Here is a 13,904-nt window from a genome sequence, read left to right as displayed (position 1 = left end):
AAACTATCATATCCCATCTAGTCCTGTCTCTCCCTATCCTGTCCAAACCTATTCAGTCTCATGCCATCCTGTTCAATACCAATCCAATCCCTTCCCATCCAGTCCCATCCCAATCTAACCCAAACAAATCCAGCCCAATCCAATCCAGACAAATCAAATTTCTTCACAATCCCATCCCAATACAATCCCAATACAGTCCAATCCCATCGTAATACAGTCTGTTCCAAACCAATAAAGTATCATCACATCATAACCTCATTTAAATCCCATCACAGTCTAATCCCATCCCAAACCTGTCCCAATCACGTTAATCCTATTATATACTGTCCCATCCTATTCTATCCTATCATATTCTGTCCTACTTCATTCTACCCTATTCAATTGTATCCTTTGCTATCCAAAAGTAACTTTATAACATTCCTTTTTTCTCAGCTCACAACTCTGTCCTATGACACATAATTACAGTTTCTGTCCTTGAGGAATTAACATTGCACCAAGCCTTTTAAAACCACACCTCACACACTTCAATTTAATCCCATCCTATGTTAATCCAATTCCAGTCCAATTAAATCGCAGCCCAGTCCCGTTCAAGTCCCATTCCATCCCATCCCATCACAACCCAGTCCAATACCATCCCACTCGTTGTTAACTTAGATGGAGTCATAAAGTGCTAGCAGCTTTTTCCTGTTCAGTACGAGGGTCATATGCATTAAAAAACCACTGATGTCATGCTCACCATTTGTGAATTGGACAGAAAAGGTGATGCTGTCACATACCATCTGTTAGCAAACAAGCCTAAATGCAATGTATAGAGGCCACCAAATGACAAGCAGAGCAGAGTCCCAGCCAGCAGTGAAGTTCAACCCCGATGTCCATCAAAACCAGCATCTCCAATTATCACGAGCTGACAGCAGGAACTACATGATTGAGAATTCTACTCAGTAAAGCTTGTAAACTATAGGGTGCACTCAAAACTAATGTCTCAATTTTTTTTACTCTGTTTTCCATATCAGTTGAGTTCTCATATGTCATGCATAGTAGTCAGTCAACATTCCCACTTCACTGACACGAGTTGCAATCCCCTGCCAATGGAAGGCGCCAAATTGTAGCATGTAACATGGTGGTGTGTAACTATGTTGATGTGAGAGAAACAGCATGCTGTAACCAGAAAACTGAAAGCAAAAACTTGAAGGGTTCCTCTACACATTGAGCATATTCTCTTTCAACATTACAATGCCAAACCACACACAAGTGCTGCAACATCTGCAACAATTCGATGTCCTGGGTTCACAGTCATCGATCATCCTCTATACAGTCCTGAATTGGCCTCATCTGATTCTCATCTGTTTCCAAAACTTAAACACCAGCTTCAAGGACTTCACTTTGATAGTGATGAAGGGGTGAAAGCAGAGATGAGGTTGTGGCTCAATCTACAAAGTCAAACATTCTACAGTGACAGTATCAACAAACTTGTCTCTCAGTGGAAGAAATGTGTTCATCACCAAGGTGACTATGTTGAGAAATAAATATGTAGACGTGAAGAATAAAATTTGTTTTATTTAATAAGATTTAAGAATCTTCACATAAAAATGCAGAGGCATTATTTTTTAGCACTTCTTCATGAAAATATTTGTAAGACATGCCTGTATGTAACTCTGGACTGTGCTTTGTAGTTTCCTCTGTACATTCATCTGTATGTACTTATATCTGTTTGTTACTTCCATTGTGATGTTTAACTACACATAAGTATTTCATTAGTGTAATAGAAACTGGCTCTTTTCATGATTTTTGAAATACCATACATTACTTTGTGTACCCTATTCCTAATAGTTTATGGGTCCAGTGTGGCTGTTTATTCTAATAATTGGTTCAAGCACCTTCCTCAAATCCCACAACACCTACAATCCGATTGTGAGATTCTGACTAGGTTTGTTGCAACCCACATTGCCTATCCTATCCTATCCTATTCCATTGGGCTCAGTTATATTCCATTTCATCCAAAGGTAGCTTTATAATAGTCCCCATTTTGCAGATCAAAACTCTGCACTTGCAGAGTTATAGTTCATGTAGTCAAGGGTTTAACATCACACCAGACCTTCCATTACCACAGCTCTCACATAATGTGCAAACACTCCCCAATGTTCAACAACCTTCCTTGCCCTTACATCATCGCACATCGCACATCACAGCACTTCACCATCTAGTCATCAAATGTGTTTCACCCACTCACCAGAAGCAGCATATTACAAGGAAAGATCACCAACATCATTGTAACCAAGATCATCATTGGCACCCCTTCTTCACCTGTTAGTGTAATTTACATTACACTGTTTTTGACTGTGAAAGTTGAAATGTAACCTATTAATATCACATGCTGAAAATTTAATAAGAATTTGTGCATTTGTGACACCATGTAAGGCAGTGTAATGTTATACTGAAAAAAACTAAACTCACCTTTATGGTACTGTGTCATACATATGTATGTTAATAGAGAGCTGAAAAGATTTTGTTAATCGCCGACTTGAGTCCGAAGTGAACTGCTATCTCAAAGATGCAGGTTTATCACCAGTCTCCTCATCATCTCTCACACACTGTATTAATTTAGAAATTGTGAAACTGATTCTTACTATTATTAATAACATTCATGAATAATGTTCAAGATTGAGTCTCACCTAAATTCTCCTTTGGTGAACATCCTTTATTTTTCTTCTGTATTATACAATACTTTTAGGGTCCAAATAGCTATTACAAAAGAAAAAAAATTATTGAATACCTTTAACTTCCATCTCCACAACAACATAAAGATAAAATTTTGTCCATGTTCATTTCTCTTAGCACTGTCACTTAGCAATGTCTTTGGTTTTCCACATACAAATGCACAAAGAAAATGTTATAGTTTACAGTCTATTTTTATGCTTTACATAATGTTGGAGGGAGGGTTAGTGATGTGACTGGCATTGTCTCTCTTGTGGATAATCAAAGTTTCAACAAAGGCAATAAAAAGAAAAGTATGGAAAAATAAAAAGTAAACAGTTAAATCAATTTGTAAGGTATTGTGCATTTATTATAACTGATTGGGGTAGTGAACTTTGTCACCTTGAACTGTAAAAAGAATATACAAAATGTATGGTTCATCTCAATTTTCCATTATTTACATTCTAATACTTGTCGCACGGATGCTATTGTAAACACAAAAAGATTTTAAAAATCTTACAATTTGACGCAGACAAATGGAAACATGGTGGAACTGTTATTTGTCTCCTCAGGCTTTAATGTACAAATCTGCAGACATGTAGAGTGAAGTTTGGTGGGAGCAGCAGCATGTCTGCTACCTCCTGTGAGGTAGGCTATTTGAGCCTTGGCAGAGTGCCGCAGGTTGTGGGATGACGCGGCTTGAGGCGGTACAGCAGGTAGTAGGTTGCCCGCAGCTCGCCAGGCAGCAGGCCGGAGAACAATGCGGGCTCCGTCGAGCAGCACTGGTCCACCTGTACATACAGCAGCTACTGGCTCACCAACAACTAGGGGACACTTGGAATGCAGTTTGTTCCTCCGTGATGCTGTCCTTCCACATTCCATCATATATTAATATATGATTATCAACATGTCATGCACATAAAAAGGTGCTTATAACTCTACCAATTAATGTCAAGCCAAATAACTTGGAATGCAGCTTGTTCCTCCATGATGCTGTCCTTCCACATTCCATCATAATATACTAATATATCATTATCAACATGTCATGCATATAAAAATGTGCTTCTAGCTCTACCAATTAATGTCAAGCCAAATAACTTCTTGCACAATACGCAGAGGTGGACCGATGTGTTATTGGCTTGCTCAATTTGTGAAACTCTTTCTCTTGAATAAATCATCCAGTTTTTCTGAAATTGTAATCATTTGTTTGTCTGCACAAGTACATCACAGTACTATAAAATACAAGGGCTGTTCAATAAGGAGTGATCATAATTTTTTTTTTGACAACATGCTTTTACCCATCCTTCCCAAATAATCTCCCATGAATGTGATGCACTTGTCCCAGCATTTCAGCCAGTCTTCAAAGACATATTGGAAACCATTTTGTGAGAGGTCCTTCAAAATCGCCTCCGCAACCCTCACCACTGCTTCTGATGATCGATAATACCTCCCATGAAGGCGTTTCTTCATGTTAGGGAATAGAAAAAAGTCCCATGGGGCTACATCCGGAGTATAGGGAGGGTGAGGGATGCACTTCACGTTGATTTGTGCAAGATATTCAGCAACAACATTGGCAATATGTGACCACACATTATCGTGGTGCAGCATCCAGCCCGCTTCACGAAAATGTCGTCTTTTGTGCCTGATATGGCCTTTCAATGTTTTAAGGATATCCCTGTAGTATTGTCCAGTTACTGATATGCGTGCAGGTTCAACATGCTGATAAACCATTCCATGAATAGCAAAGAATGAGATGACCATAACTTTCCCAGCAGAAGCAACCACTTTTGCTTTTTTGGGGGTTGGTGATGAAGGAGATTTCCACACTGAGCTTTGCTGTTTGCTCTAATGATCAAAATGATGTAGTCAAGTCTCATCAGCAGTGATTACATTTTAAAGAAACTCCAGATCTTCCTCTAACATCAACTTTAACTGCATGCAGACCTGCATGAAAATGTCCTTTTGTTAAGGAATCAACAGTCTTGGAACCCATTGGACACAAATATGTCTCATGTGTAATTTTTCTGTCACCAACATGTGGGTGGTACCCAATGAAATGTTCAGTATCTCAGAAAGTGATCTTCTGTAAGAGCAGTAACTGGAGCACTGGGTCCACCTTTCTTTGAAATTGATTGTCTCCCCTCTTTAAACATTTTAAATCACCTTTGAGCTGTGCTGTAGGGAAGAACAGACTCTCCTTAGGCCTCCTGTAACATTGTACAGGCATCAGCTGAAGATTTGTTGAGGCAAAAGCAGAATTTCAAAGCCACATATTGTTCCTCGTGTGTTACCTCCATTACAGTGGTAGGCGATCCTGAACGTGTCTGGCCTTGCCTCTCACCAGTGGGAAGAGGAGTCCCAACAGCGAAACTACTGCAGTGTGTTTGTTGCACATTAAGCTAACAGAATACCCTAAGATTAAATTTTAGCATGAGAAATTATGACCATAAAAAAATTATGATCATTCTTTATTGAACAGCCCTCGTACATGTACTGATTTCTGTCCCATTTAGATAAATCCTTCATGGCGCCTCCTTTTTTTGTTTTGTTTTAGAGTGTATAATGAAAGAAATCTGAGCAGGTAGAGGCGATACATAAAATTTAAAGAAATGGTGTGACCTGGTGATTTATATATAGTGCTGTGGCTTAGCAATGTCTGAATGGAATGTTCTGACAGTATACTCACTCTCTTGCCCTGAAGGACGTCCTCCATGAGTGCCTCTGGTGGCACCTCGTAGAATGCACACAGGCCGTAGTCGTCCTTGGCTATGAAGAACTGCCCACCCACTGCTGCCATACACAGCACTGCACACAGACACACCTGTTGGCTGCTGTTTGTGATGTTCAAGCAGTAAATAAGAAAATACTTCCTAACCAGTGGCCCAGGTTTTGGGGACGTTTCCTTTGTAGTAAGGGAAGTGATGAAAATGGAAATTCCCTCACAAATATTCACATTCCTGCCTCACTGGGACCTACAACAGGCCTTGTCTCAAACAGACCAAGTACCATTTGGCGGTGAGGACATGGGCATCCACAGAAATTTATTCAACAAGCAGCAACATCCCAAAAGTTCAACTTTTGATACTACTGGCTACTTGAGTCTGAGAATGTGATGTGCTGCACAAAATTAATTTTACAGGAGGTAAACAATGCTTACTGTATCTTAAACGTTTGGTGGTTACCCAGTCAATATTTCTTTTAAGGCAAGTTACTGCTACACTTCAAAGGGAAGCATATTTCATATAGGTATATCCAAGATACATGTTTTTATATTATTAACTAGCTGTATCCAGTCATGTATTGCGGTGCCCAGTCTGGTTAAATGGAAAAATAGAAAGCATATCCTAATTTCCTCCTCCTCTTCCTTGTCTCTGTGCATCTCCTCTTCCCCCTTTCTTTGTCTATCTCATCTTCCTTCCCTCTCTCTCTGTCCATCACATCCTCCCCTCTCTCCATCTCCTCTGCCACCTCCCTCTGCCTCCTCCTTTTTGCGCTCTATGACAATTTCCTTCCACCTCTCTGTCCATGTCCTCTTCCCCTCTCTCTGAACTTCAGCCTTGTTTATTTTTACTGCAAATTTAGATTCTGAAGTAACACAATATTGTTTAACATTTGAAGTAAATTGGTCAAGAACTTTTCGACATTTTTGTTAACAATTTTTCCCTTTATATATTACATATACAGTGATATATTAAACAAGGTTTGGTATGTAGGACATCCGCAACTGAGAGGCATGATAATTAATTTACAGAGATCTGCTTCAGTAGTACAACTGAATCGGATCTCTCTAATTTAGTTATACATTAGATATGACACTCCAGTACATATATAAAAACACACACATACTCCAATGCAACATTGTGTCAGAACTTCAAGTTAATCATGTAACTAATTTTCGGGTTTTGCGAGCACAAACATATGCAGCTTGAATTTTTATTTAAAAAGATATGTACATGGATGTAGGAAACCTTCAAAAACAGCCTTAAAATTGGTACATAGGAGCAACTCTTAACAGCCTAACACTCAAACCAAATGGTCCAAAGATTTGCCAAGTTATTGTGTAGACATGATAGCTTGACCTCATAGCTCACAACACCATGGCTGAATATCATGCAGTGTTGCTTCCCATATAGTTTAAGAGGATCCAGTTACATTTGACCTTGATAGTTCATCCTTTTTTCCTTTCATTAAGCACAGAAATTTGTATTTTGTTCTGGATTTTGGACCACAGATGAAATTACATGAATGCACCTACACTGTGTGTCATACAGTACAGAAAGACCATATTCCTCACTCTCTACTACAATTTCTCTAATGCATAAAACTGAATAAAGTCACAGCAAGCCACGATAGATGACATGTAAGCATTTTATAGAGATTAAGATGTGGACAAGCAAAGGGGCTGTTCTCATGGGAATAGGGCATTGGTGTCAGACAGGTACATTACAGCCATGTTTATACTGTGCTAGGTGTTGGAAGCGTCCTTTTCTGTAACTTATTAAGGGCTGTACAAGGAAACAGTAGAGAAAAGAAAAGGTAGGGCATTCTGTTTTGGCAATGTTCTGGAAAGGTTCACATCCTCCAAGGTTACAAAACAAATTCAAAATCACAGGCATGACAAGAAAACTGTACAATCTTCCATGAACAACCTGACAACCAAACAATTTAGTATTTACTAAAGCCACTGTGTTAACCCTTGCATGTGGCTGAGTAGGATCTGGGAAGACGTGAGAATTTTGAAATTAATAAAAAGTCTACCAGAGGTTCTAGGAGGGTGCTCACCCCTCCCCGCCCCCTCCCCCCTCCCCCCTTCCCTTCCTTGTGAACACCTATGGTAGAGAACGAAATTTAAAAAAAATTCTTGGCAAATATTAAAACTGAGTATAAGGACATGTTAGGGAGGCAGACGACAATATTGCTTCCTAAGAAGGCAAGATGAAAGCTTGGCAGTCTGCAATGACGTCACCATCATTAACATTGTCAACCAGCTGTCTATTTGAATGCAGCAAAGAATCTATTTTCTCCATTTGCTATGAGTCACCCTCTGATGTGGTATTAAAAATAAAAAATCAATACTTTACTCATGAGTAGTATTGCAATATTCATAATAGCACCAAAAGAAAAGTATTGATACTATGAGATGCTGATATTTACTTAATACACAAAAATGAATATTACAAAAAAATTCACAGTCTGTGAGCATATATTAATGTCAGCTATTTGCAACACCTGAAAATTTGTGGTGGACCAGGAATCAAATCCAGATCTCCCACTTATTGCAAGAAGTCACCTTAACTATCAGAATGAAAAAATTATAACACACTTCTTGGAAACCCAAGTGGCATACTGAACCCCTGAGTAGTCATAATTGGGTGATATATTATAGTGATTCAGTAAATGGTCTTGGCAATCATCTGGATAGTCAATTATAATGACAAGGAAAGGCACCTGTTACATATTTTTTTCAACGTCTTTCTCTGTGTGGTTTAGATGTCCTATTTTTATGATTGCTGCAGCTTAAGTGCAATAGTGGTGGCTGTCACCAAAGTGCACATTTGGCTGACTGAAGCACTTCTGTGAGAGAAGGAGACATCTTGTATGACATAGTAGGTCACCCTGGAAGGCACCCCAGTTCTTGGTTAATGTTAAACCCCTACTTTTAATGTGAGCACAACTGCTGATTTATTTTTTTTTGTATATAAATAAAGTAGTTGCTTCTTCATATCTGATGGTGGTGGTGGTGCTTGTAAAAGATTATAGATCATTGTTTTAGAACATAAAACCAGTGACCTACCTTGCATTTTATACTTAGCACAGCACCTGGGGTGCCCTGTAGCACTGTTTATTATCATGATATGGTATATACATGATCCAAATAAATACTTCTTGATGGACCTTCCGCCATCTTGGATCCTCCATGTTTGATTATGGTGTCATGTTTTATCTGTCATCTTGGAAAATTCTGGGAAATGTGCAGGTTGCACTGTTATCCCAAACCAATTCGGTGGTGCCCCATTCCCCAATTTTGTATTTCCTGCAATCTGCACCTCATCCAATTGGCATAGAAGGGAGGAGGAGAGCTGATGGGGTGAGGGAGTTGGGGAGAAGTGGGTAGAGGAGGTCTGACAACAATGCAGGCCGCACTGAAACTGGCTTTATTCCAATGCTTAAGGGTACCTATTTGCAAAGGAAAAAAGGGCATTGCAATGCATGTCAGGCACTGTTAGTCTTCCATAAAATATTGGATACTCTCTAGTACAATCTCTCAACCTCTGTTTTCAAACTCTATCTATAATAAAGAAAGATAGTCGATTTCCACTAGCTTTAAGGAGAAAAATAAAAGTGTTGCAAAAAGGTGTCTCATGCATGGAGCAGATATTCAACCTCAAGAGCAGTTTGAAAACAAGAGCAGAAAGCTGCCAGAACACAACAGTAACATTTTTGTTGATTTCAAAAAGGGCGTAAGTCTTGAGTGACAGTGTGAGGGAACCATTGTCCTTACTTAAGAGATAACCATTTTACTTGCATCAGTTGAGGATAGGCCAAGAATTGATAGTCAAATGCTGAGAGCGCCTAGCCAATGATATTGTTATCAGTGAGATGTAACTGAGTCAGTGAGTGTCATGATGCAATGGTGTAGTGGGAGGAGGAATATTGTACTGGCTGAGTGTGTGTCCCCATTGCCATAGGTTGGCCCCCAACAAATGTAAGAAACATACTGAACAGTGACAAAGTATGTTTACCGAAAGGCGATTATTAGTATGCAGTGCTGACAGTAAATGTTGTTTCTACCGCACCAGCCAATGGACCGCAGAAAGTGTAATGTGTGCAGATTATTACGGCAGTGTGTGATGATATTTGAATGTATTTGAACTGTGCTGAGATTAGCTGTGAGAAGATGAGTATGTCAATAGTAGTAACTGTTTCCTGTTGTGTTTAATGAGGATATATTGCTTGACATAGTGCATATTTTTGCGTCTTTAATTACTGTTAAGTCTTCTCTCCTTGAAATGGTATTATTGAGCAGCCAAAATCCAATTTAAACAACTTCCGCAGCTGTTAAAACCAATTAGCACTTGTTCATTAGGTCACTACCATTAAAATAAAGGTTAGGCTGCTATATTATTAAATTGCTGAAAATGGTAAATTTAATGAGGCAGTTTCAACAAACAAACGTTATTTACTATTTTAGAAGAGATTGGAATTGATAGAAAGCCAATGTTAATTGTAAAACTGACATCACTAATTACAAAGACGCTTTTATTATGTACAAATACAATGTATCAAATAATGTTTCCAAAGCAAATTAACATTTCCAGTCTGTTTATGGATTTTTTTACTGTTGCCCACTGTGCTCACCACTAATGCTCAGGGTGACCCACGATGATGGGGGTGGAGGGGACATTTCCACATCACTTTGCTGTCAGTTATTCTGTTTGTAGTTTTAATCAGAACAAAATGGGTAAATTAATGTAGATACTATATGGCATTGGCTTTCTACATGACATGAAATTAACCCACTATTCTAAAACAAAACAAAAAAAGATGTGTCCACTGTGCGCTAGTGTCCCCTATAGAGGGATTGGATTTTGCAACCCTTGGTCAATTTGGACTACTCTGACTTGCAGCAGAATGCCCCACAGAAGATGTGTAGATATTGATCACAAGTAAGAAAAGTCTTCATCACCATTTTGTGACTGTGGCGCTGAATGCCGATAGTTGCTCATACTGAATCAACATGACCTGCAAGTGCCTATCAGGATCCTTTCAAAGATTTCCTGATAGTGAACAGTTGAATAAGACCCTGATCATTCATTTTTAACTACTGTCATTTATATTATACCAGTAAACCCCTGATTCTTTAAAAAGTGAACTATCACATATAAAATATCTTCAATGTCTGATTACTTTACAAATGAGTTAATGTGTTAAATACTTGTCTATAAGCATGTAAGTGAGAAAACTTTAGAAAATGTTTGGGTTATGCTTAAAGTTTGTTCGAAGTCATTAAGTGCTCTCATTCTCAAATACTAGATGAATAAAGTTTGGAGTATTTGCGCACTGTCAGATACGCTTCTTTCAGACAAACACCCTGTTTCTAAGTGTACTACTTGTCTTATTGTGTTAAATATTTAATATAATATTATGCCTCTTAATGAGCATTTTAAATGTTTAAATTCAGCCAATAATTACATGAAATATTGAAAATCGAATTTTTGTTGCCCCAACACTGCAGCTGGTACCAAGTTCCAGGAAAGCATTTTAGAAATAACGCTACAGATTACAGTGTTAAAAAATAAATTTAAAAACAAATGTGGTGCCCCTCCACATCCACACTGACATGATGGTCAACACAAAGGAAGGTCTACAGCCATCTCTGCACATTGTGTAGTTTTCTCTAAGTGAGCTGGTCACTGTGGTCGAGTGGTTCTTGGCCCTTCAATCCGGAACTGTGCTACTGCTATGGTGGCAGGTTCGAATCCTGCCTCGGGCATGGATGTGTGTGTTGTCCTTAGGTTAGTTAGGTTTAAGTAGTTCTAAGTCTAGGAGACTGATGATCTCAAATGCTAAGTCCCATAGTGCTTAGAGCCATTTGAACCATCTCTAAGTGAGGTCTTGCAGGATGTGGGTACTGCAATGTTTTGTGTACATCTGGTTATGATTAATGATTAATATGCACTAATCTAGAGACAGATTGGGTCAAAAGTTGAATGAAGGGTAGCCATTCAAAGGGCAGAGGAAAAAGTATCAAGGCAAAAGCCAAGGAATCCAGTGTCCAATGTATTGGACACACCATTTTTACATATTCTATACCAGCAAATGACGTCATTCACCTTAGAGCCCTGGGCCCTCTTTAGTGGACATCTGTCCTTTTGCGTTTCATACTTTTTGCTACCCTCTATCATTGGAATCATGCACTACATCAGAAAACAGTCCAGATAGTAGGCCTATTGCAAAGTGCTTCAAGTGAGTCATATTTATGTATTAATTACTAGGAGATAGTATTGTACGTAGAAGATAGTGTATTAGGAACACACAATGCTTTTTTGGTCAATACTTTAGCCTAGTGATATAATTTAGAAGCATCCACTGTCAATAATTTACACCATTTTCTACAGGTTTGGCTGTTGTTAGATGTGAGGTTCTGTTTTGTGCAGCATATTTTGAGTGCTGTATAATAACTTTGAGCTATTTGGAATATATTACTAATTCTTCAGTTACATTTTTAGCAGAAATCCAAATTCTATACTTTTTTTAAATTAGTCATATTATGTGTGAACAGTTAAGCCATATCTTGTCAGTCGTGCACCATCTTATACCTAGAAATAGAGGAATGGGTTTTATCATGCAACAAGTGACACTTGCAAATGAACTGAGTTTCATTAATGTCTTAACAATTTTACCTGTCTTGAAAATGGAAATTTGTATTAGTTTCCACAAGCTTCAACTTCAAAATGTTGTTAACTTGTAACTTGTTTTCATAATACTAATGGTTAATTTGATTTCACTTACTGATCATTGGTGTGTTGTAGAGTAATAATGAAACACATAAGAAACTGAATACAGTATAGACAAGATTTTCTCAATTTAAGTGCTTTTAAATTCCAACAGAATATTTGTTACAAGGAACATGATCATGATGTACTCCTGAACATGTTTTTTCATCTTGAAAAACCTTAATTTTCTGGAGTAATTTTTGCAATTTCGAAAGCAACAGCAGTGCATGAAAAGTGTACACCGTAATTTAAAAATGGAATAAGGAATTATGTTAAACTTCTATTACAAAGCTGACTAAATGCAAAACTCTGTTAAGTTCTATGAGATACAATATTACCCCTACAATATGAACATTTTATGTCACTAAAAAAAAGATAATAATAATAATTACAAAGTAAGGGGCAGTCAAATGAAACCGAGAGAGATGTAAAAAAGTAAGCTAAGTGTCTGAAGTAGTAATCGCCATGATTGTTAATACATTTATCCCATTGTGAGACAAGACTCTAAATGCCTTAATGGAAAAATATTTGTGGTTGCCTGGGTTGTACCCAGGCATGGACCTCTTAATCCAAAGCAAATTGACAGCCACAAATGTCTTTCTTCAAGGCTGCTGAGGTTGTTTTAAGTACTCTGCAGAAGTTTTGCAGGGTAGCCCTTACACATCCTCCATACAGCACAGATCTCTTCCCATGTGATTTCCATGTTTTTGAAGACCTGAAGAAAGGCATTCGTGGCCATCAATTTGCTTCAGATGAAGATGTATATACCTGGGTACAATCATGATTCCGTAGGCAAGCACAAATCATTTTGCACAACTTGTCTCACAGTGGAATAAATGTATTAATAGTTACGGCAATTATTTGAGAAATAATGATCATTCCACTTGCTTTTTTTTATGTCATTTTCATTTGACTGTCAATAATATAACAAGAAAATGCTTACTGTGTAGATTAGTTTAAAGTAAGAGGCACAAAACTATGAAGACACTCAAGTTGTTATGTTATTGTCAAAAATTCCTCACATCAGGACTCAATGGGAATATTTTTTATCAAGCAAAGTGTAGTGGAGGCGCTGATAGAATGTCTGTTTGTGAAGTATAAGTTATATACCGACTTGCCCAGTATATGAAGTAAAATTCTGTGAATGTAATTCTCTAGTGTACATGTCAGTTCATAGTGTAGAAGAGTTCCTCAAAAATCCTTAGAGCTTAAGTGAGGACTATGCAAATACTTTAATCGTTAATATTGGCTTATACATGTATTCAGTTGTAAACTTCAAGTTCCTAATGTGGTTTAATTATAACTTACACATTGACTTGCCCAGTATATGAAGTGCTGTAAAATTTTGTGAACATAATTTTCTAGTTTCTAAAGTGTTTTAATTGTAAGATATACTTTGACCTGTCCAATATCTGATGTGCTGTACTGTACATGTAATATTTACTGGACCAATAAATACAATACAATACAATACCCATTACTTTCTTACAAATTTCACATGAGCAATGACTCATTCTTCTTTTGCTTCATAACATACAATATAAGACAATGAAATTTTTTTGGGTACATTGTCCTGTAATTTGTGTTGCATTTTGAGGTTTTTATTGGTAAGACATGCGGAAGTTGGCTTATATTTAGTTTTAATTATAGATAACAGGAAGCTGTTAGATTTAACCAAAACAGACATCCTGGACTTGCTAGAATAAGGAGCTG

General features: G+C 37.8%; 1 protein-coding gene across 1 annotated transcript in view; it reads right to left on the bottom strand.

The window, feature by feature from the left end:
- Positions 1-3,347: 3,347 nt before the first annotated feature.
- Positions 3,348-13,904, bottom strand: part of LOC126214884 (glycoprotein-N-acetylgalactosamine 3-beta-galactosyltransferase 1-like) — a 54,787-nt gene continuing 44,230 nt past the window's right edge. The window contains exons 5-6 of the mRNA XM_049941529.1: positions 5,381-5,499; positions 3,348-3,485 (exon numbers count right to left, since the gene is read on the bottom strand). Coding sequence (XP_049797486.1) covers positions 3,348-3,485; positions 5,381-5,499 — 257 coding nt within the window. The remainder of the gene's footprint in view (positions 3,486-5,380; positions 5,500-13,904) is intronic.

The sequence above is a fragment of the Schistocerca nitens genome, chromosome 12 (genome assembly GCF_023898315.1).
Source record: "Schistocerca nitens isolate TAMUIC-IGC-003100 chromosome 12, iqSchNite1.1, whole genome shotgun sequence".
NCBI classification, from domain to species: domain Eukaryota; kingdom Metazoa; phylum Arthropoda; class Insecta; order Orthoptera; family Acrididae; genus Schistocerca; species Schistocerca nitens.
The sequence above is the reverse complement of the archived record's forward strand: the minus strand, read 5'-3'. Positions and strand labels throughout refer to the sequence as shown.